Genomic DNA, 24,710 nt, shown 5'->3' with positions numbered 1-24,710 from the left:
GATGACAGGAAACATGGACTTGGATTCCAAGATCGCCGCAAAAAGCACTTCAACATTGATCGGCATTCGGGCCGGCCATCCATTGTTATCTCCCCCGTTTATTGGCCATCCGTCGCAAGTCCTTTAACGAGCCCATTGGCGAGTCTCACCCCGTCGAAGGGAACGAGCTGGGAATGCATTACTTTACGTTACGTGGGAGCTTCTATGTACAGCAAACCGACCTATGGCGCCTTGGATCGAACAAATATCTTGCAGTTTGAAAACAACTGGTACGGATGGAAGGTGGTGGGCCCAACCTACTAGTATCAATAGCTCATTGGTCGAGGTGTGTGTCCCTGGCGCTTCGTTCTGCTGTCGCTCGGGCTGAACCTTGGGCGAATGACATCTGTATACCCAGCAGAAAATTGCGCAATATCTCCGGCCAGCGATGGGAAGGCCTTCCTTCCGTGTCATATCAAGCGAGCGACACATCTGCTTTGTGAGTACGGAGTCACTGTACACCTTCGAATGCGTAGTTGACTGACTCGCTCGTTCGCAATCGCAGTAATCCAGTCATTGTCATTGCGGTCAGTCACCGAAGACGCCATTGATACTAACGGCCCATTAAAAAAGAAGAATGTCAAGCTGTGGACCCATCCACAGCGCAGGACTGAGTATCATCAGTCGCATACTAGCATCCGGGTTTGATTGATGACTTGGGGTGGTCAAGGTCAGTCTTTCGCGAGCGGATTCACATCGGGCCGGAAATCCACGGACCGCGACAGCAAGCGTGATGACGGACGTTGTCTGCTAACTTACTCCTGCCTCGCACCCGTCACATTCCTATTTTCTGCTGCACTTGTCTGCTCGGAGAGCAGACAATGCTCGATGGTCGAATATTCCCGAGTGCTGTGTCAATCCGCCCTTATAAAGGAGCCGAACTAGCGATGTGGAGGCGTATACCGACCGGTAGCAGCACTGTTCAAGGATCGCTTCAGCATAATTATGGACGTCGGTGAAGAGACTTGGTGCGTGTCGAGCTCGAGAGTGGCTTCAGTCTCTGACCTGATTCTGCAGGCTCGAATGCATGCAATTGGGCCCTCCATACAGCGTCGACCGTGTGCTCAGCGACGAGGGCGCCCACCCTGAACCACGTAGGCCTGATTCTCTCCCCCTTTCAGCCGTCGACTGACGCCCTCAGCATACAACTGGCCTGCTGGCCCACTGTTTGACCAACTACAATTGGCCAACCTCTTCAAGCCGACTTGCAAGCCGACGGCGAGGTGTCGTACTGTCTCGGATACAACCTTCACGACTGATAGCTCGGGTACGGGGGAAACATCTTTGCTCCAGAATATACGACTGATCGCTCAACAGCAGACCCAGATATACTCCTCAGCGCATCAGCAGTGACCGCATCCCCTCATACATTCGACATCCTCGCTGGAGCCTGTCCCCAGCCCCCTACGTACCCTCCTGGTCACCCTGCGACGTGGGCTCCATCCCCGGACGTCGCATTGACAGGCCAGCCCCCGAGCTCGACATCTCTGCACTTTGACTTGGATACGACGTCCAAACCCTTGAACTCGCCATACGTCGCTCTTGACGACGCAAGTAGCCTTCAAGCGAACTTTCGGCGTGAGGTTGGCTCGCAGGCACAGACGGAGGCGTCCATTAAGCGCAGAAGAGCGTCGGCGCGATCCAGCTCTGCCTACGTGTGCGAATGCTGTCCGAAGACATTCACGCGGAAGAAGAACCTCCAAGGTGCGTGGATATTCAAGTTCCTCGTATACCATTACTTACGCCTGGCAAGATCACCTTCGTCGTCATGATAATCGCAGAGAATACGCGTGCCAGACGATTGATTGCTCATCGCGCTTCAACACCCTGAATGATCGTCAGAGGCACGTCAAGATCGTCCACACCCAGCGTCAAGTATCAAGGTATGGTGACCAGGTTGCCACCACTCTGAAGTCATTGCTGACGATTGCCACCAGCGCGCTGGCGACCTGTGACTTGAGTCGACGAGTGGCTTCACGCAACAACGTCGCCATGTATGGCACCATAGCCTAAGGTGCCGGTGCACCCCTTCGATAACCCATTCTCCCGATACAATGAGCCGCCGCTATTTTGTACGTAACTATCGACGGAATACCACTCAACTGTCCGATTTGCGTTTTCTATCTGAACGACCTCACACCTGTTCGAACTTCAACTTGTGAGCTGAGGCTCGGTGCCGAGTTGCTATGGTCACGTCGCGGGTCGCGTGACTTGTCCCAGCTCTGGCCTTGCGCTGCGACTTCGGGTACTGAGTGCGACATCACCCATGCTATTCTCGACGGCCGCTCAAACGTCTCTTAGAGCGCTTATCGCAAGCTTATCGGCTCTGGAGATCAGCAGCACGCTGTGTCCTGTGACTCAGCCTGCTTTTCCAGACTCGCCAATATTTCGGTGCCTTCTACAGCTTCGTTGGTCCCCCAAGCATTGTACGTTGCCTGTAGGCCTCCCTTCGCGACGAATCTGACGCCTTCGACGTGCGCTTGTCCGTCATCTATAGCAGGCAATGCGCGTGACGCGATAGACTTGGGCGCTTACGCGCCTCATGTCGTCCGCGCCGGGTTCGATATGCTGCGATGACCCTCCCTCCGTTAATTTCCGTTGTCTGTCGCTGTCTGCAACATACAATACGAGGCTTTGAAGCCGGCACTCAATGGGCATCCTGCGCAGACAATGACGGCGAACGGGATGGCTTGTCGGCCCCCTGGACTCTCGTTGGCCACGATTCTCTGCGTGATTGTTGACTAACCCCGCGCAGTCACAATATATAATAAGGTGACTTCATCCGTCTCCAGCAACTCGCCGCTCCGCAATCAAGATGAAGACAGTCGCGTCCTCTAGAGAGAGCAAAATTTGTCGGTGGCCTGCCTCCGAAGTCGAGCGATCGCTTACACCCTGCCATAGCTACGAGCGCGATTGACAAGGAACGTGCCCTGCTCAATGTCGACACATCGGTCGAACCGATCCCGGTAACTCATGCCCCTGCGCACATCGTCGCTCCTTTGTGTGTACTTCCTGAGGCTTTCCCTGTGGAGCGATTACCGCCCTTTGGTATACTGTAATCTGTCATGGTATGCCCTACTGACATTGTCTACAGTACCTTGCGCGGACTCTTGCAAAGGTACAGGTGCCATCGACGAGCCTCGTTTTCAGGGCATAAGCCCTCGTTTCGGTGAGTACCTCCCCAAGACCTGGTCACAGGCTCGCGCCTACCGGTACTACAGATGCCCTGCCGAACCAGTACACCCCGAGTTCACCTTACAAGAGCGCGCGAATCAATGCCGACTCTCACAAGCACCTTCACGAGCCAGTTCTACCTGCCAACAGCGCACCTGAGACGGTGCCAAACCCGGGCATGCTCATCGTGGCTACCGAGACGTCGCCCAGCCCAGGAGGGGCCACCAGCGCGAGTTGTCTCCCTCCACCCACCAATAACTTTCGCAAGCGTGTCTCTACGCGGAACCGACAGCAGGCATCCGAGAAGCGGCGCTCGTCGGGCAGTCGCTCAAACTTCTCTTGCAATATCGAAGGCTGCACGACCACGTTCACCAGATGGCAGAACCTTAAGGGTAAGTTTCAACCCGTCAATTGTTTTTGTTTCGGCGACGGACACTGACTATTGGCTTGAGAGCACCTGAAGCTACACTACAACAGGCTAGAGCATCCCTGCGAGCATCCTGGCTGCAGGCTACGCTTCAACACGCGCGGGCTTCTCAGAAGCCACGCTCGGCATGCGCACGGCGCTCCGTCGCTACAAAAGAGGACTCGGACTTGAACGCCTAATGTGCGTAGCAGTTCCTACTGGTTTATCCTATGCTCAAGGTTCGCCCGTAGGCAAGTGCAACATCAATCGTCTCTATCATTATTGTTTAATTATACTCGCTGTCGGCGAGAGCATCTGCTACCGGGCCTTACCGGCTGTGCTGTCGAACGACAAAGTCACTCTTTCGATTACATTGTCCAACGTCTACCATATTGTGAATGTACACGGTGCTACCATGCTACCATACAATCATTCCATGTCATACGCCCCTTACCAAATGTGCCGATGGTCCTGTTTGAATGGTCCGTATATCGCCTTTGAGCAGGATATTCAGCGCGTTTGTACTAGAGCTCTGTGACAACGTTTGTGACACGATGGGCCAGTCACGTTCCACGTTCGCTCATCTCCTCATCGTCGATTTCTCACAAAAGTCGAGACTTTTCACATCACCATTATCATTCGCCATGACTCGCTGAGCCTCTCACCGTCTCCCCGCCGCCCTTGCGCTCGGTGCTGCCCTTCGCACACCGACATCAGTAAGAGTCTCTACTCCGCTCCTTGCGATGCTGCGGCGAGGCTGAGGTACTCTCATTGAGAATTGCATGCTGCGCCTCCATCAATTTTCGACAACGGTCCGTGCATGTGGAACAACAACTGACTTCTTTTCTGGTCCTAGAACAGCCGCGCTACCGATTGGATGTCCTTCTCGCTCTCGCCGCCCAGCCGTGACGTTGTCTGCGCGTTGTCTGCGTCACCGCTTCCCGCACTGCTCGTCTGCTGGCCGACAACGCCCCCATCGACACATCGATCCTAGGACCGACAATCACGCACTGCCTGGCGACAGACAATGCAGTTGAATGCACGTGTGCATTGTCTGCCTAGCTCTCGGCGATTGTGCGGGGTAAGCGCCCGCTGCCAGGCTTCCTCCGCATGTCAGCACGGCGAGAGTAATCAAAATTGTGCCGCCGCGAGCTCGCTTTTGCGTGAGCACTTCTACGTGCTCGGTCTCATATGCAGCTTTTCTCAGCAAGGTTGTTACGGTTTGTTCACCTTCGCCTGCGCCCCGGTGTTGGGTCAACTACCCTCAACTCAGAAACAAGGACTTTCCTTATTATCTTGTGAGGTAAGCCTCCCACAGTTGGTGTATGCAACGCCGTCCTCGCCGCGATCACTGGAGCTGATCCCGTCCATTCATAGAGATATATCGGATGCAAAACTACTACCCGCTTGTGGCAGAGACCTAGAGATATGATGCATCGCGACAGACGCTCTGGAGAACGCTTCTCTCCTTGAAAAACTACTGAAGAATTATTGTCGGCGTTTTGATGCACGAGGAATGTTGAGAAAATTCGATGGCTCGCGGGGCGATGGCCGCGTCTTGGGAGACACCAAGCACATATATCCATCTTCGGAGCAAGATACCTGTTCAAGTGGTGGCTGGACTATACTGTACGTGGATCGTACCGTTGTCTGCGCTGATGATGAACCTTCGCAGACAACGAAGAAGCTAAACAATGTGCTGTACGAGTCGGGCGCTTTCGAATAGTATATAAGCGATCCGTGCGATGTCATCCTCCACCAGTGTCGAGCTGGCAAGTATGGCTCTAGTACAATCCTCGTACGTCCACTGCCATCTTACTCTCCTCTTCAAATAGAGGCTCAACCGTCTTTAGACCTAATCACCAGCGCTACGAAGACGGCGCAGATTCCTTGCTTACCTGGTGGTACGATGAGCTCCTGAATCAAGCACGTACGTAGAGTGCCCGCGCGACCCAGCTCTTTCACTAACCTGCTCCTGACGATAGCTCCCCAATTGAATGAAGCCTTCGCCCAGCCTGTACGCCCCAACCCGACAGTTCCAGACAGGCTACAGGCTTCGTTGGATACACCATCGTGGCACTGGGGTATGTCTTCAGCACGTTTGCCTCAAGGCTCATCTCGCTTATACCCCTCATAGCGCATCATGACGTGCTCCTATCCGGAAATTCGACTTCTCGCGCAGAAGCGCAAATACCTCCACTGCCGTTTCTATTTGTCGAAGACCTTCCCGACTCCTTTAAGACGACGGACGTCCAGCCGCAGACGTGGCCGACGGACGCAGCTCCCTTACCTCGTCTTTCTGTTCCGACAACTTCGTCCGAGCCTTGGGAAGCCGCTGCATCATGGCCTCACGCGCTCTATCATTGGAATACCAAGGGATATGACGACTCTCGGCGCGAGATTGGCTCCCAAGCGCAGACCGAAGCTTCATTGAGGCGTAGAGCGGTACAGCCCTGCCTCACTTCCTCCTTCACGTGCGAACAATGCGGTAAGACGTTCACGCGCAAGAAGAACCTTACCGGTATATCGACCACTTACCTCTGGAGCTATCACAAACAAGCTTACTCCTCTTCTAGACCATATACTGCGCCACCAGAATCGCAAGGATTTCGCATGCAGTTTCTCTGATTGTCTGTCACGCTTCAACACAAGTAGCGACCTTGAAAGACATATTCGGATCGTGCACAAGAGAAACCTGCGGCGGTACTTTTGCTTGCGACGCGTTCAAAGCCCTTACTGACTATTCGCAGAAGCACATCTGCGCGGCCGACGACAGCGTTAGCGATGCAAGGCATGTCCTTCGCCAAGCCAGGCGGCAACCAACTTCAACACGTCCATTCGCAATGACTTAGCGGTATGATTACGCACTGGCGACGTATCTATGGCTTCCGTATGTGCACCTCAGGCGTCTCCCGACACCGATGATCGTGGTCATGATTCGTGTTTGAGTGGATACTTTACAGCACAATTAATACAGTGATGAGATCAAATTTCCTGTAACGGTCGACGATGACAGGAAGGAAAGTTACCGTCCGCGTCGTGGATACACTGCGATGAACGCACACGCACACGCACCTCCAACGTTCGACTCCCTGATGCCGACGAGCTCGGTGTGGCCGTCGCATCTGCTCAAACGGTCAAGATGGGGGAGACTGCTGAAAGTGTCTGAGCGCGCGGGGTCCCTGGTAAAAGCGTAAGCGAGCGGAATTGACGATCGAGGAAGGTGATCAGAAAAGCGTGGATATCTTCTTGTGCGACGAGAACCAAAGGTAGTCGTCGCTCTGACTGACGTGCAAATATTCGGGTGTTTCATCCAGAAGGGAAGAAAGGAAGAGACACTCACAAGTCAAGCTCACAGCCTCGCTCGGAGGAAACTGATCTGCGTCAAGGACGGATTGCTTGAGGTGTGCAGTGATCGGTATACGGATAGCGCTAGCACCAGACATGCACACCGAAAGCAGCTGGTCAGAGGCTTCTTCTGTTGAACGGGTCTCCAGCTGATTCGTGGGGCATTTGGTCGCAGGCGGCGTCGAGGAACATGATCGTCGCGAGCAAGAGGAAAATGATTGCGTTGCCGCGTGGGAGCCATGTTGATCACGTTTTCTGTGACGGCCGTGACGACGCTGAACGTTGCCTCTGACCACCATGCTCAAATCATGCTCGACGTTCATACCGGCCAATACCCCGGCTCATTGACAATCAACATCGCCTTGCGCAGTGGCTTAGCTCGACTCGTGGCTTGTTTTACATCGACCTCGCTATCGTATCTGACCACTTGACTCGCTAGCGCTAGCTCGGGATCGCCAACACGCCGCCGGACCTTCTAACAGCGCAACTTTCGCTGACATAGACGCCTTTGAACTCCCGCAGATCCGCTATATGCGCTCACCGTGCCTATCGGAATCCTATGCAAAGTCCTGCAATGAACTTTCGACGCGGGGAATGTTCGCCTTTCGGGGAGATAACGGTGGCTTTCTATTCGGTACTTCCTCTCGCACGACGACGTCAGCTGAGGGACACGAGCCACGGCGTTTTCCGGCGACTTTGTCTGCTCAAAACGTACTACGGCTTGCGTTTCTCGTCCCCGCAGGGTCTCCTGGCCAGTATCTTATCCATCTTGTGATCTCTGGACGAATACAGGAACACCCCTTCACACCGGCCACCATCTTTTCGCACTGGCTGTGGAGCACGCTCTGTCTTGTGTACACGAGCAGGACGAATTGACAGTACGGGCAATTCAATATCGCGGACGCGAGTTAGCGCCTATCATGCCTACTTCTCGTTCCTTTGTGCCATAACCCAGTCGTCGTCCTTCCCCGCATCGAACATGCTGCTTGCCTTCGCTTTTATACGTACTACCCTGTTCGTGCCGCCTCCCCGGCATGGCGCAAGAGTGTACCGCCTGCTCGCGTACAGCCGATTTTCAACCTACCCGTACGGTTTCGCTTCAAAGAACGCATCGATAGTGGCCACGCTGATCAAGCACAGGCGTCCTTTCTGCCTCGAGGGCACGCAGGATAACAGGACCGTACGTCACTTGTGCGATCCCTCTCGGATAGTTTCGTCGTGATAGGCACGCGCCACAGAGACAACACCTTCCGCAATCGTGCTGCTCGGTGGATCCCGAGTTCCCTGGATGCGCGCGCGCCTGCCTCGAGCTCGCCTAATCGCGTCGGGCCTTCTAATCGCGCTGATGCTGCTAGGTGGGCATCATCTGCCGCTGTGCGCGCTGCTCTGACATGTTCCTTCAGCTCAGCATTGAGATGTGCGACGCGCGTCACGGACGCGAGGCGCCTTTCGCTGCTGTAGTGGCAAAGAGAGTTCCTGATAACGCCGGGCTCGTGTACATTGCCCTGACAGGCCGCCATCAAGCTATCAATGACCTCACGCGTATGTGTGGCTTGCTGCGAGGGGAGAGTCGATTATTATTATTCGATCCGATCTGAGGGACCCAAGCTAGCGTGCCGCAGAAGGTCCGCGGCTGCCGCAGAACACGTGTGCCATTGCCCAAAGCCTCCGCGTAGGAGACTGTCATCGCCGAGCCGCCTTATTCACAGACAATGACCAGGGAACGAGCACGACGAAGAGGAGCGTACGGACTTGGGCAAGCCATTGATACGTCGACGGCATCATGTCACAAGGTGACATCGGTGTTCTTCGTGTCAGCCTTTCTCGCCCATGTCCAGGCTGAATAGAGTAACGAGGCGCCTCACGGGTAGCGCATCGATACACCAATGACAATCTTCAACTACACCATCTGGGTGAATCAGGCCTGACGGAAGGACGCAGCGTATCCTTTGCGAACCTGTGCACGTGACATGTTGAACTTCCGCCGACCTCAAAGACAGACCACCTGGCTGTGGCTCCTGAGGTGATCGCTTATGCATATGGGTATTTCTAGAGCTTTATAGATACTCAATGTGCTCGAAATGGCCCTCCATTGGTCCAGCACGAATCCACGAGTCCTGCACACCCGAGCGGTCTGCAGTGTGACATGGTGTGACGTACGAGTAAACCTCTCCCGAAACCGAGTAAGGCGGAAACAAGGGGGATTGGGAACCGAACAAAGGCCGTTCGAATCCATCAACTTCTACGGTCTAAATCGAATAATAATAATCGACTATTGACTCGGCTTGCTGCCTTCGCAACAACTGCTCAAGATGTACGATTTCGGTCTTTTCCGGTACTTCTAGTGGGAGGTGATTGAATGAGATCTGGTCTTTGAGCGCGCCCGGTAAACATAGAGAGGGGATCGTTGTATGAGCTTTGCGCGCTGTACTAGGAGGTGAAAATAAATTCATGCCGTGATCCCCGGCCTGCAGACCTCATTCATGTACGCTCACCCTGCCGACGCGACAGCCCGGGCACTGGAGATTAATTTGGTTGTCAGTCGTATCGCTCCGAAATCAGAGTCCGGATCTGGCTAGCTGCGATCGCGATGCGTGCAGCGTGCGGACGCCACGCTACACGCCGAGCCTTGGTCGCGATCAGAGGGCACGCTGCAGTTTCCTCTGGCGCCCGCGGAAATATAAACGCGCGTATATATATCGATGGGCGCGCGCCCATAGCTACTTAGCAACCTGCTTCCCCTCGTCCCCCGTCCTCGTCCCGAGCCGTTCTATCTATCTGCACGACGCCCCCTGCACATACGCATACGCCCACCATGACCAAGTTCGGCTTCAGCATCTTCCTCGAGGACAAGACGGGGCGCCTCACGGGCTCCGAGTTCGTGGACGTCTACGACCGCATGCGCTTCGTCCTCCGCAGGACGGTCCACGAGCCGGCGCACACCGCGTACATCCTCTACAACGCCGCCAACTCCAAGCCCGTCGCTGCTCTCGACTACGGCCCACACAACGCCCTCGGCTCGGTCACTTTCTCCCCCACGAACGTTATCCCGATGAAGAAGTACCTCACAAAGACCTCTGGGTGAGTGTCTAGCAAACTTTGCGGCGAAGCCTTCTTTGACACCTTTCCCCCTCGCAGTCACCAGTCGCGCAAGTTTACCGCTTCGGACGGGCAGGAGTACATCTGGAGCTACCGTCAGCAGGTCGATCAGGAGTGGACGGTGCGCCGGGGTCCCCCTTCTTCCCCCTCCTCGCATACTGACGCCATGTGCAGTGCACGAACACCAGCGGCTACCTGATCGCTTACTACAGCCTCAAGACCCCTGGGGAGCCGGACTACCCTGGATCGTCTGGGTGCACCCTGACCATCGAGGAACCCTTCGGTCACCTCGCGGCTGGTACGTGTACCTGCACTGCTCCTCGCAACCCCCTCTGACCTTCTCCACAGAAATGCTCGTCTCCCTCCTCGTCATGCGCCACATCGCCGCACACAACCTCTGAGCGCCTTGTCGCCCCCCGCGCGCACGTCCCCACCACTAGACGCGTCGCCCCCCATCATGCTTCGATCTTCTTCCACCTTCGTCTTCCTTCCTGCTCTGCTTTGCACTCCCCATCCCACGCGTCACCATCCCATCTCTCATGCAAAGCTTTCCTCGCTGTGCACCGTGTACAACTAGCCCTAATAACTGGTGCTCTCGTGTACTTGTACCCCTCCGCCTCTTGACACTCATACGCCTCTGCCATCCGTACCACATTCCCCTTGCCACTCCCATATCGTATTTATCCCTACATTATCCTAGTATCATCCGTCCCCTCATCCACCTGCTAATTACCACTACCATCCATCGTAAGCTTACTTGCTATTCCAACGTAGTTCGTACGCCTACCATCCACCGTACGCTTCCAAGTACTCTAGCTAGTCTAATTATTATCGTGCGGCCCTTCGTGGTTGCGTTCCCCCATCTGCTTGTGCTTGACGGCTGATGCAATTCCCTCCCACAAGCGTGAGTGCTTCACTGCTTCGGTGCACAGCTCGTCGTCCTTCCTTCCTTCCTGTCATGCTGCCCTTCCGCTCGACCACGGCAGCACACACGGTGGCGCCAGGGCCAGGCTCGCTGGTGGTCGGATGATGGCATGTCGCGTCGTCGCTTTCGGCGACCCGTGCGTCATGCCTCGCGATCCGTCTGCCTTGCCCAGCGACCGGAGTGACTCACCTCATCGTCAAGACAACTTCCATTGCGGAGGACTGCTCCCGGTCGCACTCCCCCGCGGTCCTCCTCGGACGCATCCACTCAGCACCGTACAGCACATGCAACCTTCGAGTTCAATCATTCAATTTTCCTTGCCGCTCCCCAAAGCCTCCAACGTTGGAAAATTCGCGGAGAACTTGGAAGAGTGGAACGCTCTGATTTCCGGGCTCCCCAACAGGAAGATCGAAACAAATATTTGGTCCCGCGGAGCTCGTGGCGCACGTGTATCGTTGATCTGGTTCCGGCGCCTCATTCCGCGCCGCGTTCCTCCTCGTTGCATGCCAATCCATTCCCTGTCGATGCCAGCCCCGCTCGCCGTCGATCTCCGTCCGCGCGCTGTCACCGGTGCCCTTGACCCTGGGCTCGAGGGCGTCGGCTGCAGGATGTTGCTGCAGGATGCCGACGACGCGGAGGTTACTGTTGCAATTGCCGCCTCGCTGCGCCGTTCATTTTTGCTCCCGCCGTGCTTCGCGTTCTGCCCATTTTTTCTATGAATTTCGTTGAAACCCGCTGGATGGATGCGACCCTGCGCAGGCGTGCGCCTGGGCTGCCTCGGAGTGGTCGCCGCGCCACAATTTGCGCTGGTGCCTCTTCGTTGCCTCCGTTGATCTCTTCGCTGCCTCCGTTGGTGTTCGCTGCCTCCGTTGTTCTTCGCCGCGTCTCCGCTGTCTTCATTTCCACTCGGAACGGTCTGGAAAATTTGCTGGCAACTCTAAAACTTTATCTGATTGCCTGTCGTTGGTACGTCCCGCACAGCCGACTCCAAGTGGCTCCAGCCTCCAGGGTCACGTCAGCCTCCAGGTCGAATTGCAGAGAGGCGGGGCAGGAAACAAAATTCATGCTAGAGCGTGACACTTGCATGAACAATGCCGGGTTGCTGGCGCCGCGTCTAGCTCATTTGAGGCGCGTCGACATCGTCGTGCCACCCTGCCACCTCGTCAATTTGTCTCGTCGGTGTGCTGGCCGACTTCATCTCCGTCGCGGGCCTGGAGTTCGTGATATTTCCAGCAGACATTCTGCTGTACAGCCCCTTCATTACCTTGTCCACGGTCCAGGCCGTCGCGACGCGCCCACCATGACTTTCGGCGCGCTCCTTGAGGCGCAGTCATATTCGTACAGCGCAGCGCATGTCTCCAAGACAAGGCCCCCAAATTTCCTGAATAGATCCATAGCACAACCATCCTTGAAGCTGGATACGCCCCCAGGCTAGAAGCGCCAGTTGACTTTGTTGGGCATGCACTTCGACCGCGCCTCGCTTGTGCCCCATCAACCCTAAATCCTTTATTGTCTTTCTACGCAGCCGTATTGCATACTCTATTCCCTACGCCGCCAACTCATACAAAAACGCCACGCCCAGCTTCGCGAACTCGAGCGAGTGGCTCCACGAGAAGCCCTCGATGTCGACGGTGTCGTCCGCACTGTGCACGTTCGGGTCATCATCGCCAGTGACGGCCTCGTAGGGGAAGGAGGCGGGGAAGCCGGCGTCATGCCAGCTGGCGTGGTCGGAGCAGGCATAGCCGCACTGGGAGGGGTGCGTGAGTGGGGTGTAGAGGTGGAAGAATCGGGAGGACGACGTACCGGCGTGTCCATGGCCCACGGGATACCTGCGTACTCGTCGATGAGCGCCTTCAGGAAGTCGTTCAGGTCCTCATCGATGTAGTCGGCCTCGAGGGCGAAGACCTCCTTGGAGCCGGGAGCGAAGCTATCGTGAGGATTGATCAGTTGCCGACCAAATCCCCACTCAACCTCGGACTCACTATCCGCTCATATCCAACTCCATAAACGCCTTAATATCCTTCCCATCCTCCGCGTACTTCGTCGCAATATCCTGCGAACCCAGCAGCCCCGCCTCCTCTCCCGAATACCAATGGAACTCCACGGGCGTCGAGGGCGCGAAGCCCGCTGCGAGGAGCGCACGGAAGTCCTCGATGAGGTTCACGGTGCCCGTGCCGTCGTCGTCAGCGCCGGGCGCGCGCCCGCTTGAGGGATTCCGTAGGTTGATCGAGTCCATGTGCGCGCCGATGATGGTGAGGGGGCCATCGCTCGTGCCGTCGATGTGCGCGACGATGCTGTACTGCGTCCAGCTGTGCGTGAACTTGGAGACGGTGACGCCGGAGTGGCCGGAGGCGATCTGTTGGTGGGGGTGGAGATTAATGAGGCGGTGTACTAGGGTACTAGGAATGGAGGAAATGAAGCGAGACGCACGTCAGAGACGGTGTTGTAGATGTAGTCGCTGGCGTCCTTGCCGGTGGAGGACTTGTAGTAGCGGTTGTTGAAGGCGGTGAGCTTGGTGAGGTAGCCCTGCATGTTTGTCGTTGAGACGGTGTCGAGGATCGGCTTCACCTCGGACTGGTGGCTAGGGGTGGGGACTGGGAAGGGATCAGAACGCGTGCTCCTTTTGCTTCGTGCGCAAAGATAACCTACAGGCCTTCTTCGCTGCCACGGCCGCGACGCGGTTAGCTGCGAGTGCCTGCTTGCGCTCGTAGGTCTCGGTAACGTCGAACTTGTAGGTGTTAGTGACTGGAGATGGAACACCAATAACCGTGTACTCACGAACTGTGTCCCGGACTTCATCAGCTCCAGCTTCTCGTCCTCCGTCTTCCACACCGGCTCGGCGCCGTCCTCCAAGCTCAGCAATCGCAGCCCATCCGCCGTGTTCTTCTCGATCTCCTCGTGCGCAAGCGGCGCCGCGAGCGCCAGAACAGAGAGCGCAGAGAGAAGGAGACCGGCCGAGAGCTTCATCACGATGGTCGACACGACGGGAGTGCAAGTCACAGGCGGTCATGCAGGCGCGCGCTTATATACCCACTCTTGAGCAGCTGTATTGGAACCACATGCGGTCGGGCCCGAAGCGCTGCCCCACGCGTATGCCAAGCCGATAGCTATGGGGTGGCCGGCGGGCACACTGTACGAGAGTGTCGTGCTCTGATAGATGGGTGGTATGGTGCATGGGAGGTGACGCTGGACGCATGGGTTCCCGTGACGATAAGGCTCCGGCCATGGTCGACCACGGCGAAGGGCTTGTGGAGGTATGGAATGCAGTACCTGGGCGCGAGTGAACGGACTGAGGGCCTCGTTGAAGGAGGCTGAATTTGGCTGAAGAAGTCCAGGAAGTACAACTGTGTATTGACATGATGGTCCAGAACAAGTTCAACCTCCCGGTGGATTTCTCCGAGTGCCAGTTCGGCATCTCCCGCACTGTTTGGCGCTGCTTGCCTCGCCGACGAGCAGTACCGCGTTCCTTGTCGCGAACCACGACGGGCAGGCGGTTCACAGCAGTATTCAGCGCCAGACTATCCTTTGACAACCCGCTATTCTCCGCGACGATGACCAACATTGACTCCTTCCCCATTCCCTCTAGCTCATCTATCATTTCCTTCGAGGTTGGCGATCTGTTGGATTCATGGAACCCGCCCGTCCTCGCCGAATCACTATCTATCGACACACTCTCGACCTCTTCGTCTGCGATCTCTATACCGTCTCTACCGCTAGGATGTATGATAACGAGACCTGCCATCGTCGATCTGAAGGGCGGACTTCAGTCAAGATTCGCGAAGGTCACTGTTCCGACGGTGCCGAGGATGCGGGCTATGCTCAAGGACGAGCCTTGTGTAGATCGGTGGCTGGTGCGTACCCACATCCGTCTGCTGAGACACCCACTGACATCCTTGCAGGACAACCTGCGTTACTCCAGCATACCTGGGCATTCGCCTTGGGGTGAAACCGAAGACGCGGCCGCACCGTCTTGGCTGCCTGAGGGATCCTCCTACACACCTGAGGCCTTCCGACAAGCACTCAGCTCGGCTCGCTCCTCTCCCGCGTATCAGACGATCTTCCGCAAGGCCCGCTCTTCCGCTCCCGGCGATGGCTCCTCTTCCCCGACCTCGCCGACGCCCATCTCGCCGACCCTCTTGCGGCGGATGTCCTATCACCCTTCCTCGTTCCGGGACGCCCTAGTCTTTGAGCGCGAGATCAGCCTGAAGTCCGAGGCTGGCGTCAAGCGCTGGTCGATGCAAGTCCCCGCGAGCACGATGAAGCCCGAACTCGTCGACATCGTCGTGGAACTACAGAAGCTCAACTCGTTCTTCAATGACGGTCTCACCGATCTCAATCAAGGCGTCAGTGCCCTCGATCAGCACAAACAACGCGTTACGACGCCCGCCTTGACAGTCTCCGACTCGCACGAGACTATCCCTCTCCCGCTCGAGCGAGTCAAGGAGAATACCACGACCCTCATTGCGAATCGCCGAGGCAAGAAAGCACCGCCGGCCCTCAATCTTAAGCGACAGACGCCCGAGGACACGTACCCTGGCATTCCGACTGCATTCTTAGGGACTCCGTCTGCCTACCATCCTGAACTTGACCCGAGGCCAAAGCGCGAAGGCCCGGCAATGAACATCAACGACATGATCTCCTCTCTGCGCTCTCAGTGTGCGGCCATCTCGCGCTCCCCGACGTCGGAGGTCGCGTCTTCCCCTCTTGAGTCGGTCTCGGAAGAACCTGAAGAGTCGAAGGTCGCGCGGAACCACGATAACGCCCAAGACTACATGAGCGCCAAGGACCAACAGGCTCTCGCCTTCTCAGTCGCTGTCCCGCAACTCTCTGACGACGAATCGCTTATGCGCCGAACCTTGCCTCTCGACCTGGTCGACATTCAGGAAACTCTGTCAGACGTTGGCTCGGACCACCTCACCGAGTCCTTCTCGGACTTTTTGCGCGAGTTCGAGTCTGAAGCGCTGCAGCCGCCTTCGATGCCCGGAACGCCTATGATGCCGCCGTCTCTGCCTCTACCGTCCCTACCGCCTTTGACTTTGCCTGCCGTACCTACGCGCGCTCTACCGGACCCGCCCGCTGGCTCGCTCGAGGAATTACCTACCGTCGACCACCGTAACTCGCTCGATGACATGGACTGGTCCCCGCCGACGCCTCCGCAGCCCTGCCGCTCGCCTTCGCCTAGCTTGAGCCCGCGACAGGGTGGGTTGCGTGGGATCCTGAAGGGCGGGAAGAACGTGCGCTTCGCGTCGCTGCCGACGAATCGGCGGGAGACGTCGCCGGGGGCGATTGAGGCGTATGCGGCGGGAAGGACTGGAGATGGAGACGGGGAGGACGTGGGCGACTGGGGCGGGGAAGGGCAGTGGGCGCTGGATGAGCAGGAGGATGTGATGGAGGACTACTTCTCGAGGGAGCGGAAGGGGTCGATCTTGAAGTCGCCGACCGAGGCTTCTTCGTCTTCGAGATCGTCGACGGAGTCTATGCGGTCGCCTACGGAGGCTATGCGATCGCCGACCGAGTCCAGTGGGTCTGTCAGGTCGCCGACCGAAGTCGCGTACAGGCAGCCGGCCAAGGCTACCCGACCTCCGCTCGTGGGTCGACACTCCACTGGGTCCGCATCGGCGAGGCAGCCCGCGGTACCAGCGAGGCAGCCACCGGTACCAGCGAGGCAGCCGTCACCGGTCCCAAGACGCCCTTCGCCGCTGCGCTCGACGTTTACAGCGTCGGCGGGGGTGGTTCCAGCGGTGCCGGCGCTTCCAGTGGGTGTGAGGGCGTCGATGGTCTCGCCGGGCAGGGCTACTATGCCCGCTGTCGCCAAACCCACCATTGCTTCCTCCGCGAGGTCGACTATGCCCGCGACTGCGCGGTCAACTATGCCAGCGACGACGAAGTCCATCCCAGCCTCTCCTGCAAGGCTCATGAGCTCGCCGGCCAAGACTGCGGTCATTTCACCCGCGAGGTCGAGGATGTCGTACGCGCCAGTGAAGGTGACGCCCGCTGCTTCGAAGATCGCGACGCCATCGGGGAGGACGACGCCGGCGGCATCCGGGAGAACAACGCCCTCTACGGCAAGCAGGATCCCCGCTTCTTCTGGCAGGGTTACGCCAACGCAGGGGAGGGCCACACCGACTCAGGGGAAGGCCACGCCGACGAGCAGGATCCCAGCCGCGTCGGGGAGGGTGACGCCGACGAACCTGGGGGAGGACGACTCCGACGGCCGCGAAGCCTACCCCATCTGCGACGAAAGCCGCTCCTGCCAAGTCGCGCGCGATCTCGATGATGCCTCCACCCAGGACAGATGCGTCGACCAGACCGACAAGCACCCCCGCTAGCCCGCCGCGGCAGCGCACGCCCCTCGCTCGAGCGTCCGTAGCCAACGGAGCTCTCTCCTCATCAAAAGACCCCTCTGTTCCTTACACCAAGCCTGCACGCCCGATGACCACTGGCGCGCCGATCAAGCAGGACGATGAGGTCAGCAAGCCGTTGGAAAGTCCACGACGCGCGCCAGCGACGCCAGCCGTAGGGAAGGAGAACATGGCCCCCAGCTCTGGCACTGTGCGCAGCAGCAAGATGGCAGCGCCAGCGTCGCTTGGGAGGAAGGGTGGTGGGTTTAAAGATGAGAATGCGGCGAGGAGTGATGGGATGGGAACGACGAGGAGCGAAGGAGGGAAGAGTCGCATGCCGGTGCCGTTGAGGAATATCTTGACGAGGTTCAACAAGTAGGGTGCTTGTTCTGTACCATTGGTAGTGATGGTTGTACACTATGTAAACATATCTAGTCCTATAACATCTGGACACGATACGATGACAGGAACTGTGGGTCCCATTGCCCGATGTGGCACAATAAGCTGCGGCGCATGCTGGCTTACCATGTGGCGTGCATAGACTATAGACCCGCGGAATAGGCTTGATCTCAACGTTCATCTCGTCGCCCGCTTTCCTTCGCTCTCCTTGCTCTCAGACTTTCTTTCCTTGCCAATATCCACATTGCGCCTCTGCCCAGCGCAGTATTCTATCCCATTGGAACGGCCAACCTACTCCCGCAACAATAGAGAGGTCCGTACTAGCCGTATCAACTCACACCTTCACGTAACTAACGCAGTAGTATCTGAAGCACGGGGTCTCTTTCACAGCAACGGTGTTGAGAGGAAAGCGCGCTATGCTGGTGACCTAACCCTGCATCTCGTATACGACTACTTGGCGATCTATGATGGATGAGGAGACTATGACAGTGGGGAAGATCCTGGGGAGGGTGCGTGGTGTGCTACACGCTCTCGTGCCGTATCTGACATTCCACAAAGCTCATCCGCCACGGACAGTACCTCTTGGTGTACCCGTACGCGTACACGGAAGGCAGAGATCGTACGTTTGACGCGTCGCGCAAGACTTCCATCCCTAACTCGGTCCCTTCCTCACAGATATCTACTCCCCAATTGAGCTCGGCCTCTTTGACCCCTTCGAGGACCTACGTCTCCCCACACCAGACGGCATAACACTCCAAGCCTACCTCTTCCGCAAGCCACTCAACTATGTTCGTCGCTCCTTGACCGCGTCATTCATGTCGGTTCTGACCGTCCAAGCTAGTCATCTAGCTCGAGACTTACTATCATAATGTGCGTGGCGCGATGTGGCCGGTAAACAAGTGCTGATGCTGCCCACAGGTTCCATGGGAATGCAATGAACCTGGGGGAGTTCACGCACATTGCGCAGTACTTCGTACGAAGACAGTACAATGTCCTGGTCATGTCGTACAGAGGGTGCGTGTGAGCGCTTCCTCGCCATAGTCGTCCGCTCAAACATTCCCCATCTACAGGTATGCGAAGTCAACAGGGAAGCCCACGCAGAAGGGTACGTCGCGCGCCACTACATCATACACCAATCTTCATTACGCACAGGTCTTCGAATAGATGCTCAAACCGCGCTCGACTTCGTCCTTAATGACGATCGCCTCAAGCACACTCGTGTCATCCTATATGGCCTCTCCCTCGGTGGTGCCGTCGCCATCGACCTCGCCAGCAGGAATTCGGACAGGGTACGCTTTCCCTCCACCCTCGTCTACTCTCTCAACCTCTACGCCGCCTTACTTTTCCCTCACCATCCTTCTCCCCCTCACCATCCGTATCCCCCTCCCAACGCGCCATACTCACGCGCCCCTATCCCAGATCGCCGGCCTCATCATCGAGAACACCTTCCTCTCCCTCCCCGCCGTCGTGCACGACTGGCCCTACCTCGGCCACCTCTCCTGGGCCGTCCACCAGCGCTGGAACTCGGCCGCGCGCATCAAGCACATCTCGCGCGACGTGCCGATATGCATGATGAGCGGGCTGGGGGACACGGTGGTGCCGCCGAAGCATCTGAAGGGCCTGTGGGAGATTGCGCAGGGGAGGGGGGTGGTGAAGTGCAAAGAGAAGGGGAAGGGCGTTGGGAAGGACAAGGGGCCGAGTGGTGGTAGGGGGAAGCCGGGGAAGGGAGGAGATGCGGGGAAGGGAGGCGACGCGGGGAAGGGAGGCGGGAGTGGGTCGAGCTTGACCAGTACCAGCAAGGGAGCGGACGAGGCGGAAGAGGAGACCCCTTTGAAGGACGAGTTCCATACGTTCCGGTTCGGGCATCATCGTGCGTTCATTCCGGGCTGTTGCTCTTCAACCACGGCTTATCCCACCACCCAGACGACACACACGAACAGCCCGGATACTGGAAGCGCATCGACGGCTTCATGGACAAGATCAAGGGGCAGAAGACGCGCCCGATGTCCGGCGTGCCGGCGACAGCGCCGACCGCAACGAAGCGGAGGTCGTGGAAGGTGATGACTTGGGGGTGAGAGGTGTCAGGATGAGCGAGGGGTGAGGGGTTGGGGGGATGGGTGCAAGGATAAGGGGGGAGGACGTCGGGATGGCAGGAGGATGGCGGGATGACAAAGGTGTCGGCTTGTCGGATTGCGGACAGTGCATGCTACTAACATAGGACTTCGCTAATGTGTATATAGGGTAATTCAGTGGTCTCGTATGCTTGACTTCGGCGTCTGACTGATGGGTTACAACTAGCAAGCGCGCCCAATGACCTTCGCTACGCACCAATAAAGAACACATCGATAAAGAACACATCGATGCAAACACGTTCATTGTACCCTAAGCCTATGAAGTACAAAAGATGATCCCCTACCCGATGCCGGATCCCAACCAAGAAGGAAAGAAAGCACGAAATGCAGCCGCCAGCGACTCGCCCTACAGCAAGACGGACACTCAAGCCGCAGTTGCGTTCACCGCTGCGGCTGCCGCGCTGAGATCATAGCGGTCCTTCAGGTTCGTCCACCAGTCGCGGAGCATCTGAAAGACGTGTCAGCCATCACGCGCTTCATGGACCGAGGGCAGCAGTCGAGAAATGGGCAGCGGTCAAGATGTGCGCAGACAAGACCGGGACTCACCCAACCGTCAAAGTCAGTAATCACCGTCGAGCTTCCGGCAAGCATGATAAAGTTGGTGATGCCGGTGGGCTGGGAAGAGAGTAGCGGGTCAGCGTTTGCGACCCAGTAGAGACAGTAAGCAGACGGCCGTGACTCACCGTCCAGTCGTAGAAGTCATCGAGCGCAAAGGTGTGGCCCTTAAAGGGGGCGTCCGTGTCAGTAACCATTCAACGCGAACACAGCAACTCAAGCTAGAACACAGCAACTCGGGCTTACCAACTCATGCAGCACAATATGCACGTTCTCCTCGTTCATCGTCTCCAGGAAGTACTCTGAGCCGACGCGCTGGCCCCAGTCGCCGCCCGCGCCGGTCTCGCCCATGCCGTCCGTGAGCCAGAGGGACATGTCTGGTGAGAGGGTTAGCGCATGCCTCGACGCTCACCCCGATGCCAGCCACGATGCTCGACCCAGATGTCATTCACAAAACACATCCCAGATGTCAGCCTCAACGCCCATCCCAGATGCCAACCGCGCTCAGATGCCATCCACGAAGCCCAGCCCAAATGCCAACGCACCATAATGCTTGTCCGCCCCCGCCGCACACCCCGAATAATCGTTATCCTGATGGAAGAACCGGCCGCACGCCTCCGCGCACTGCGGGATCCCATCCGCGTCCACGTCCGTGTACACCTCTAAGCCCGACGTGTCGCCCTCGAGGAGGTTGGGGTCGCTGACGGCCCAGCCGACGACGGAGACGGGGACGGAGGAGTACGGGAAGGAGTCGTAGCTGGATGATCATGGTGCGAGGGTTAGGAATCGTCAGAGAGGAAAGTCAGTGAACACACCCATAGAGCCACTCCATCCACTTGCCGACGAAGCGCTGGAGGGCCTCGGCGATCGTCGCGCGGTCGGCCTCGGTGGAGGTCTTGGAGGACTCCCAGCGGACACAGTAGTTGATTTTGCCGTTGTTGGCGATGACTTGCTGGAGTGGGGAAGGGATGGTGGGGAAGGGGGGAAGGAAGGATGGGCGTTAGTGAGGTGAGGACGATGGAAAAAAAGAGCGCATGCAGCGCACATCGAAGCCGTAGTTCTTGAAGCCGAGCGGGTCGGAGTAGGTCTCCATCTCGTGCTGCCAAACCTCCTCCAGCGGTTGCGTGAGGTTGGCGGGTGGGTCCCAGGTGGTGGGCTCGATGACGCGGCGGGAGAGGGAGGGAGTATTCTTGGAATGATCATGACTGAGTATACAGAACGGTGCATGAACTATGGTATGGTGCGCACCTGAGCACCCGGACCCTTGAAGGGCAGCCGGCGAGGGAACACATCCCGCGCCATACGAGCAGAGTTGGCCGCAGCGTGTGCGGCCAGCGCGCTCGCTGCGAGGGAAGCAAGTACAAAAGCTGATGACAGCATCATGGGGAAGGAGAGGTAGGCAGAACGAAAGAGAGGCACGACGAGGGTGGAGTGAAGAGTGGAGGAGGAAAGAAGTAAGCTACCGGAGCCTCGCCAGCCATGCTTATATGCAGTGCGCGCTCTTGGCACACGGGTAGTCAACGTCGGAAGGCGGCGCTGACGACGGGAAGAACGTCGGGAAAGACATGACAGATGCGCGCGGACGCGCAGGTCGCGGCCCGCGGAGGCGGGTTCCTTGGCGTCAGGCGAACCTCCGGACCGTTGATGCACTATGCACGAGGATCTTGCTCTTCATTAAGACGTTCATTGAAGAACTGGAGAAGCTCAACGTCTATATCGCGGAGAATATCGAGGGAACGATAAGCCAACGTCGAAGGAACAGTTCCGCGCGGTGGGGTTATGATATTCGGAAGATCTACACCGGGCGTGGATCACGCTTTCTCCAGCAGCGTGCTCAGGCAGCCTGGACTTGTCGGTCGCGTATGGCATGGTGCCACGCCTCTGAGGGAAGATGATGGATGGGAACAAGGGGCATGCAATATCTGGACGTGCTTGTCACCCGCGCGATTGGGCGTGGGACAGTTGCTCGGCCGGTTCCGAGCCAAGGACCCTCGGAACCGAATTGTGGTCACCTTGTTCTGAACGCCCATTGTTCTGCGTGACTCTGCCAACCGCAAGGCAAACATGCGGTACAAACACGCTCTGCTTGCTCCCTATATGTACGGGCGCTCCCCATGCTCCCTCCCCTCTCTTTCCAACTAAGTCGACACCATGCCTCGTGCCCGGCCTGCCGCACCCGCCGTTCCTGCTCCTCTTTCCGCCGTCGATGAGACGCTGGCGGCTTTCAGGAAGGTATTCCTGTCAAAGCCACCCTACGTGAGCGGTGTCTACTCGATAGACAAGACAGGCTATCTGCTCTACTATGGCGGCACAGGTAATCCTCGGTAAGAGCTACCTCAGCGCCAGCGTAGTGCAATCTCATTGACTCTCGTGCTAGGTGCATCGACCTCGCCAACGCATCCGAAAGCGATCTCCAAGCCCTTTCAGACGCCTGTCAGCCTGCCACCTTTGGCAGGAACGACGTCGACGTCTACGACGAGAGCTACCGCAAGGCGGGGAAGATGGACGCTGGCGACTTTGCCACCAAGTTTGACCCGGAAGGCTCGGGTCTGCTCGATCTCATTTGGCCTGACTTCTTGTCCGATGGTGGCGACACGAAGCAGCGGGTTGTTTGTGAGCTGTACAAGCTGAACGTTTATGGTGCGCTACATGTTCTACATTGCGCCTGCCCCTCGCTCACGGCCAACGCGCAGGTCAAGACTCTTTCTTCAAGGCGCACAAGGACACGCCGCGAAGCGACACCATGTTTGGTTCGCTCGTCATCGTTTTCCCCACCCCCCACTCGGGCGGCGCGCTCATCCTGCGCGAGAACGACAAGGAGTGGACGTTCGACTCCGCCGCCGAGGTCCTCGCCGGCGACGCACCCAAGATCGGCTACGTCGTCTTTTTCTCCGACGTCGAGCACGAGGTCGCGCAGGTGACATCGGGCTTCCGCGTCACCCTCACCTACAACCTCTACTTCGACGCCAAGTCCACCACGCCCGCGAACGCGCTTTTGCGCCAGCCCGACCTGCCCTCGCGTGTCTCGCAAGTCGGCCAGGAGCTGAGAACGACGCTCTCCTCCCTCCTCGCGCGCGAGGACTTTCTGCCCTCGGGCGGCTACCTCGGCTTCGGCCTCCGCTTCATGTACCCGCTCGACATGAAGAAGCCCGTCGCGGTCATCGGCGACAGCCTCAAGGGCTGCGACGCAATGATCAAGATCGTCTGCGACGAGCTCGGCCTGCCCAATAGCCTGAAGGCCATGTACAGGAGCACGTCCGACGTCTATGACGGCGTGCGCGTGTTCGTCGCGCGCGACACGTTCTGGAAGGGTACAGGGCCTCACCAGCAGATCGACACGGAGGTCGGATGTCCGTACGAGACGTACACGAACAAGACGAGTATCGTGCTGCGCCTGGCGGGCGCGCCGCCGCTCACGGACTACAAGCGTAGAGTGAAGCCGACGGAGGAAGTGAAGTGGATCACGGAGGTCCCGAAGGATTACAACGTCGTGAAGTCGACGTATAGTGCGTGTTGTTCTTTTCTGCCCTTCGTGTTCTTGTTCGCTGCCTTTCGTGTTCTTGTTCTTCGCTGCCCTTCGTGTTCTTCTTCGTCGCCCTTCGTTCTCTTCAGCGATTGCGCTCCATATTTTGCCTTTCCTGCACTCTGTGTCTGCGTGTCTCGTCAGACGCTGATCAGATTCGCAGTGGCGTACGGCAACGAAGCTCAGATCGAGTATGCCTACGGCAGGCCGATCATCATCGCGCGCGTTGGTTCTTTCGCAGAGCGCAATGGACTTGCTAAGGCATCGACGGCCAGTCTCACCAAAGAAAAGGATGCGCAGGAGGGATCCGGTGATGCGCGCGCGGGGGCTGACCAAGTCGAGAAACCTGAGACGTGAGGACCTTTCCAAAGCACTATATATGTTACTGACCTCTCTGGATAGAGGTCCAGAAGCGAGCGATAATCAAGGTGCGAAGGCGAAAGCAGGTACTAGCGCTGCGGGACCTGCGCCGCGTGGCCGCAAGTTGCTCAAACAGGCCACTCCCGCTGCCGAGGACGAGCGAACCACTAAGACTTCCAACGATGCAACTGCTCTTCATGCCACTGATGATACTACCGAAGCCAGTGCTCCTACCGCCGAGGTCGGTAGCTCTCCTGCTGACGCGTCGTATGTCTATCACTTTTCTCTCACAGTGATGTATGCGTGCTGACTCGTTCAACAGAGTCGGGGAGGGAGCTGCTCCCGCTGTGTCTGGCACCAAGAAGGGACCAAAGCGTAAAGCTACGGCGCCCACGGCGCCCACCCGTAC

The 24,710-nt window shown here is 57.6% G+C and overlaps 12 protein-coding genes across 12 annotated transcripts; 10 read left to right on the top strand and 2 right to left on the bottom strand.

Moving 5' to 3' along the window:
• Positions 1 to 880: 880 nt before the first annotated feature.
• On the top strand, positions 881 to 3,819 carry SCHCODRAFT_01349130 (uncharacterized protein; the record flags this gene model as incomplete). The annotated part of the gene is made up of 10 exons (XM_003033344.2): positions 881 to 1,007; positions 1,057 to 1,133; positions 1,181 to 1,306; positions 1,357 to 1,743; positions 1,882 to 1,922; positions 2,048 to 2,111; positions 2,941 to 3,040; positions 3,134 to 3,208; positions 3,238 to 3,605; positions 3,698 to 3,819. The coding sequence occupies exons 1-10, from the start codon at positions 985 to 987 to the stop codon at positions 3,817 to 3,819; spliced, it is 1,383 nt and encodes a 460-aa protein (XP_003033390.1). The 5' UTR covers positions 881 to 984.
• A 642-nt stretch (positions 3,820 to 4,461) lies between these two features.
• SCHCODRAFT_02229730 (uncharacterized protein) lies at positions 4,462 to 5,205 on the top strand. Its single transcript, XM_050342130.1, has 2 exons — positions 4,462 to 4,922; positions 4,997 to 5,205. The coding sequence occupies exons 1-2, from the start codon at positions 4,647 to 4,649 to the stop codon at positions 5,090 to 5,092; spliced, it is 372 nt and encodes a 123-aa protein (XP_050201191.1). The 5' UTR covers positions 4,462 to 4,646; the 3' UTR covers positions 5,093 to 5,205.
• Positions 5,182 to 6,555, top strand: SCHCODRAFT_02229790 (uncharacterized protein). The gene is made up of 7 exons (XM_003033343.3): positions 5,182 to 5,248; positions 5,295 to 5,417; positions 5,473 to 5,549; positions 5,605 to 5,703; positions 5,757 to 6,140; positions 6,196 to 6,322; positions 6,370 to 6,555. Exons 2-7 carry the CDS (start codon positions 5,365 to 5,367, stop codon positions 6,464 to 6,466), a joined length of 837 nt encoding a protein of 278 aa, XP_003033389.2. The 5' UTR covers positions 5,182 to 5,248; positions 5,295 to 5,364; the 3' UTR covers positions 6,467 to 6,555.
• Positions 6,556 to 7,943: 1,388 nt separating this feature from the next.
• SCHCODRAFT_02229703 (uncharacterized protein) lies at positions 7,944 to 8,634 on the top strand. The gene is made up of 4 exons (XM_050342129.1): positions 7,944 to 8,053; positions 8,108 to 8,147; positions 8,206 to 8,322; positions 8,371 to 8,634. The coding sequence occupies exons 1-4, from the start codon at positions 8,002 to 8,004 to the stop codon at positions 8,426 to 8,428; spliced, it is 267 nt and encodes an 88-aa protein (XP_050201190.1). The 5' UTR covers positions 7,944 to 8,001; the 3' UTR covers positions 8,429 to 8,634.
• A 1,020-nt stretch (positions 8,635 to 9,654) lies between these two features.
• Positions 9,655 to 10,518, top strand: SCHCODRAFT_067468 (uncharacterized protein; the record flags this gene model as incomplete). Its single annotated transcript, XM_003033342.1, has 4 exons — positions 9,655 to 10,048; positions 10,106 to 10,187; positions 10,241 to 10,364; positions 10,415 to 10,518. Coding segments are annotated over 4 exons (601 nt in total), but the record flags the coding sequence as incomplete, so codon positions are not given.
• Positions 10,519 to 11,445: 927 nt separating this feature from the next.
• On the top strand, positions 11,446 to 12,482 carry SCHCODRAFT_02229680 (uncharacterized protein). Its single transcript, XM_050342128.1, has one exon. The coding sequence runs from the start codon at positions 11,707 to 11,709 to the stop codon at positions 12,424 to 12,426; it is 720 nt and encodes a 239-aa protein (XP_050201189.1). The 5' UTR covers positions 11,446 to 11,706; the 3' UTR covers positions 12,427 to 12,482.
• SCHCODRAFT_02619224 (Zn-dependent exopeptidase) lies at positions 12,451 to 14,103 on the bottom strand. Its single transcript, XM_003032775.2, has 6 exons — positions 13,770 to 14,103; positions 13,641 to 13,719; positions 13,422 to 13,585; positions 12,974 to 13,347; positions 12,795 to 12,918; positions 12,451 to 12,738 (listed from the first exon to the last, which is right to left on the bottom strand). The coding sequence occupies exons 1-6, from the start codon at positions 13,956 to 13,958 to the stop codon at positions 12,538 to 12,540; spliced, it is 1,131 nt and encodes a 376-aa protein (XP_003032821.1). The 5' UTR covers positions 13,959 to 14,103; the 3' UTR covers positions 12,451 to 12,537.
• A 357-nt stretch (positions 14,104 to 14,460) lies between these two features.
• Positions 14,461 to 17,652, top strand: SCHCODRAFT_02686764 (uncharacterized protein). Its single transcript, XM_050346792.1, has 4 exons — positions 14,461 to 14,842; positions 14,891 to 16,511; positions 16,553 to 17,157; positions 17,192 to 17,652. The coding sequence occupies exons 1-4, from the start codon at positions 14,543 to 14,545 to the stop codon at positions 17,318 to 17,320; spliced, it is 2,655 nt and encodes an 884-aa protein (XP_050201188.1). The 5' UTR covers positions 14,461 to 14,542; the 3' UTR covers positions 17,321 to 17,652.
• Positions 17,424 to 17,711, top strand: SCHCODRAFT_02496272 (uncharacterized protein; the record flags this gene model as incomplete). Its single annotated transcript, XM_003033340.2, has 1 exon — positions 17,424 to 17,711. One exon carries the CDS (start codon positions 17,424 to 17,426, stop codon positions 17,709 to 17,711), a length of 288 nt encoding a protein of 95 aa, XP_003033386.1.
• A 383-nt stretch (positions 17,712 to 18,094) lies between these two features.
• On the top strand, positions 18,095 to 20,008 carry SCHCODRAFT_02619216 (alpha/beta-hydrolase). Its single transcript, XM_050344923.1, has 9 exons — positions 18,095 to 18,240; positions 18,290 to 18,350; positions 18,407 to 18,519; positions 18,573 to 18,601; positions 18,650 to 18,745; positions 18,802 to 18,836; positions 18,884 to 19,020; positions 19,151 to 19,601; positions 19,655 to 20,008. Exons 1-9 carry the CDS (start codon positions 18,196 to 18,198, stop codon positions 19,804 to 19,806), a joined length of 1,119 nt encoding a protein of 372 aa, XP_050201187.1. The 5' UTR covers positions 18,095 to 18,195; the 3' UTR covers positions 19,807 to 20,008.
• A 185-nt stretch (positions 20,009 to 20,193) lies between these two features.
• SCHCODRAFT_02619208 (uncharacterized protein) lies at positions 20,194 to 22,022 on the bottom strand. Its single transcript, XM_050344922.1, has 8 exons — positions 21,667 to 22,022; positions 21,464 to 21,607; positions 21,234 to 21,370; positions 20,964 to 21,175; positions 20,665 to 20,795; positions 20,547 to 20,585; positions 20,410 to 20,478; positions 20,194 to 20,311 (listed from the first exon to the last, which is right to left on the bottom strand). Exons 1-8 carry the CDS (start codon positions 21,799 to 21,801, stop codon positions 20,228 to 20,230), a joined length of 951 nt encoding a protein of 316 aa, XP_050201186.1. The 5' UTR covers positions 21,802 to 22,022; the 3' UTR covers positions 20,194 to 20,227.
• Positions 22,023 to 22,569: 547 nt separating this feature from the next.
• Positions 22,570 to 24,298, top strand: SCHCODRAFT_01088873 (uncharacterized protein; the record flags this gene model as incomplete). The annotated part of the gene is made up of 4 exons (XM_003033338.1): positions 22,570 to 22,742; positions 22,796 to 23,058; positions 23,112 to 23,924; positions 24,105 to 24,298. 4 exons carry the CDS (start codon positions 22,570 to 22,572, stop codon positions 24,296 to 24,298), a joined length of 1,443 nt encoding a protein of 480 aa, XP_003033384.1.
• Between the last annotated feature and the right edge of the window lie 412 nt (positions 24,299 to 24,710).

The sequence above is a fragment of the Schizophyllum commune genome, assembly GCF_000143185.2.
Source record: "Schizophyllum commune H4-8 unplaced genomic scaffold SCHCOscaffold_4, whole genome shotgun sequence".
Classification (NCBI taxonomy): Eukaryota; Fungi; Basidiomycota; class Agaricomycetes; order Agaricales; family Schizophyllaceae; genus Schizophyllum; species Schizophyllum commune.
The sequence above is the reverse complement of the archived record's forward strand: the minus strand, read 5'-3'. Positions and strand labels throughout refer to the sequence as shown.

Bases quoted from the DNA above. Each gene is read 5' to 3' on its own strand.
- SCHCODRAFT_02619208 (XM_050344922.1), bottom strand. From the start codon at position 21,801: ATGATGCTGTCATCAGCTTTTGTACTTGCTTCCCTCGCAGCGAGCGCG. The intron at 20,586-20,664 runs GTAAGCCCGAGT...GCCCCCTTTAAG, and splicing joins ATATTGTGCTGCATGAGTTG to GGCCACACCTTTGCGCTCGA. The intron at 20,479-20,546 runs GTGAGTCACGGC...CTCTCTTCCCAG, and splicing joins ATGACTTCTACGACTGGACG to CCCACCGGCATCACCAACTT.
- SCHCODRAFT_02229790 (XM_003033343.3), top strand. From the start codon at position 5,365: ATGTCATCCTCCACCAGTGTCGAGCTGGCAAGTATGGCTCTAGTACAA. The intron at 5,550-5,604 runs GTACGTAGAGTG...TCCTGACGATAG, and splicing joins TGAGCTCCTGAATCAAGCAC to CTCCCCAATTGAATGAAGCC. The intron at 6,323-6,369 runs GTACTTTTGCTT...GACTATTCGCAG, and splicing joins CACAAGAGAAACCTGCGGCG to AAGCACATCTGCGCGGCCGA.
- SCHCODRAFT_02229703 (XM_050342129.1), top strand. From the start codon at position 8,002: ATGGCGCAAGAGTGTACCGCCTGCTCGCGTACAGCCGATTTTCAACCT. The intron at 8,148-8,205 runs GTACGTCACTTG...CACGCGCCACAG, and splicing joins GCACGCAGGATAACAGGACC to AGACAACACCTTCCGCAATC. The intron at 8,323-8,370 runs GTGGGCATCATC...ATGTTCCTTCAG, and splicing joins AATCGCGCTGATGCTGCTAG to CTCAGCATTGAGATGTGCGA.
- SCHCODRAFT_02229680 (XM_050342128.1), top strand. From the start codon at position 11,707: ATGAATTTCGTTGAAACCCGCTGGATGGATGCGACCCTGCGCAGGCGT.
- SCHCODRAFT_02619224 (XM_003032775.2), bottom strand. From the start codon at position 13,958: ATGAAGCTCTCGGCCGGTCTCCTTCTCTCTGCGCTCTCTGTTCTGGCG. The intron at 13,586-13,640 runs GTAGGTTATCTT...ATCCCTTCCCAG, and splicing joins CGTGGCAGCGAAGAAGGCCT to TCCCCACCCCTAGCCACCAG. The intron at 12,739-12,794 runs GTACGTCGTCCT...CACCCCTCCCAG, and splicing joins CGTGGGCCATGGACACGCCG to TGCGGCTATGCCTGCTCCGA.
- SCHCODRAFT_02619216 (XM_050344923.1), top strand. From the start codon at position 18,196: ATGATGGATGAGGAGACTATGACAGTGGGGAAGATCCTGGGGAGG. The intron at 18,520-18,572 runs GTTCGTCGCTCC...CGTCCAAGCTAG, and splicing joins TCCGCAAGCCACTCAACTAT to TCATCTAGCTCGAGACTTAC. The intron at 18,837-18,883 runs GTACGTCGCGCG...CATTACGCACAG, and splicing joins AGGGAAGCCCACGCAGAAGG to GTCTTCGAATAGATGCTCAA.
- SCHCODRAFT_02229730 (XM_050342130.1), top strand. From the start codon at position 4,647: ATGCAGTTGAATGCACGTGTGCATTGTCTGCCTAGCTCTCGGCGATTG. The intron at 4,923-4,996 runs GTAAGCCTCCCA...GTCCATTCATAG, and splicing joins TTTCCTTATTATCTTGTGAG to AGATATATCGGATGCAAAAC.
- SCHCODRAFT_02686764 (XM_050346792.1), top strand. From the start codon at position 14,543: ATGACCAACATTGACTCCTTCCCCATTCCCTCTAGCTCATCTATCATT. The intron at 16,512-16,552 runs GTGGGTCTGTCA...GCGTACAGGCAG, and splicing joins GCGATCGCCGACCGAGTCCA to CCGGCCAAGGCTACCCGACC. The intron at 17,158-17,191 runs GTCGGGGAGGGT...AACCTGGGGGAG, and splicing joins ACGAGCAGGATCCCAGCCGC to GACGACTCCGACGGCCGCGA.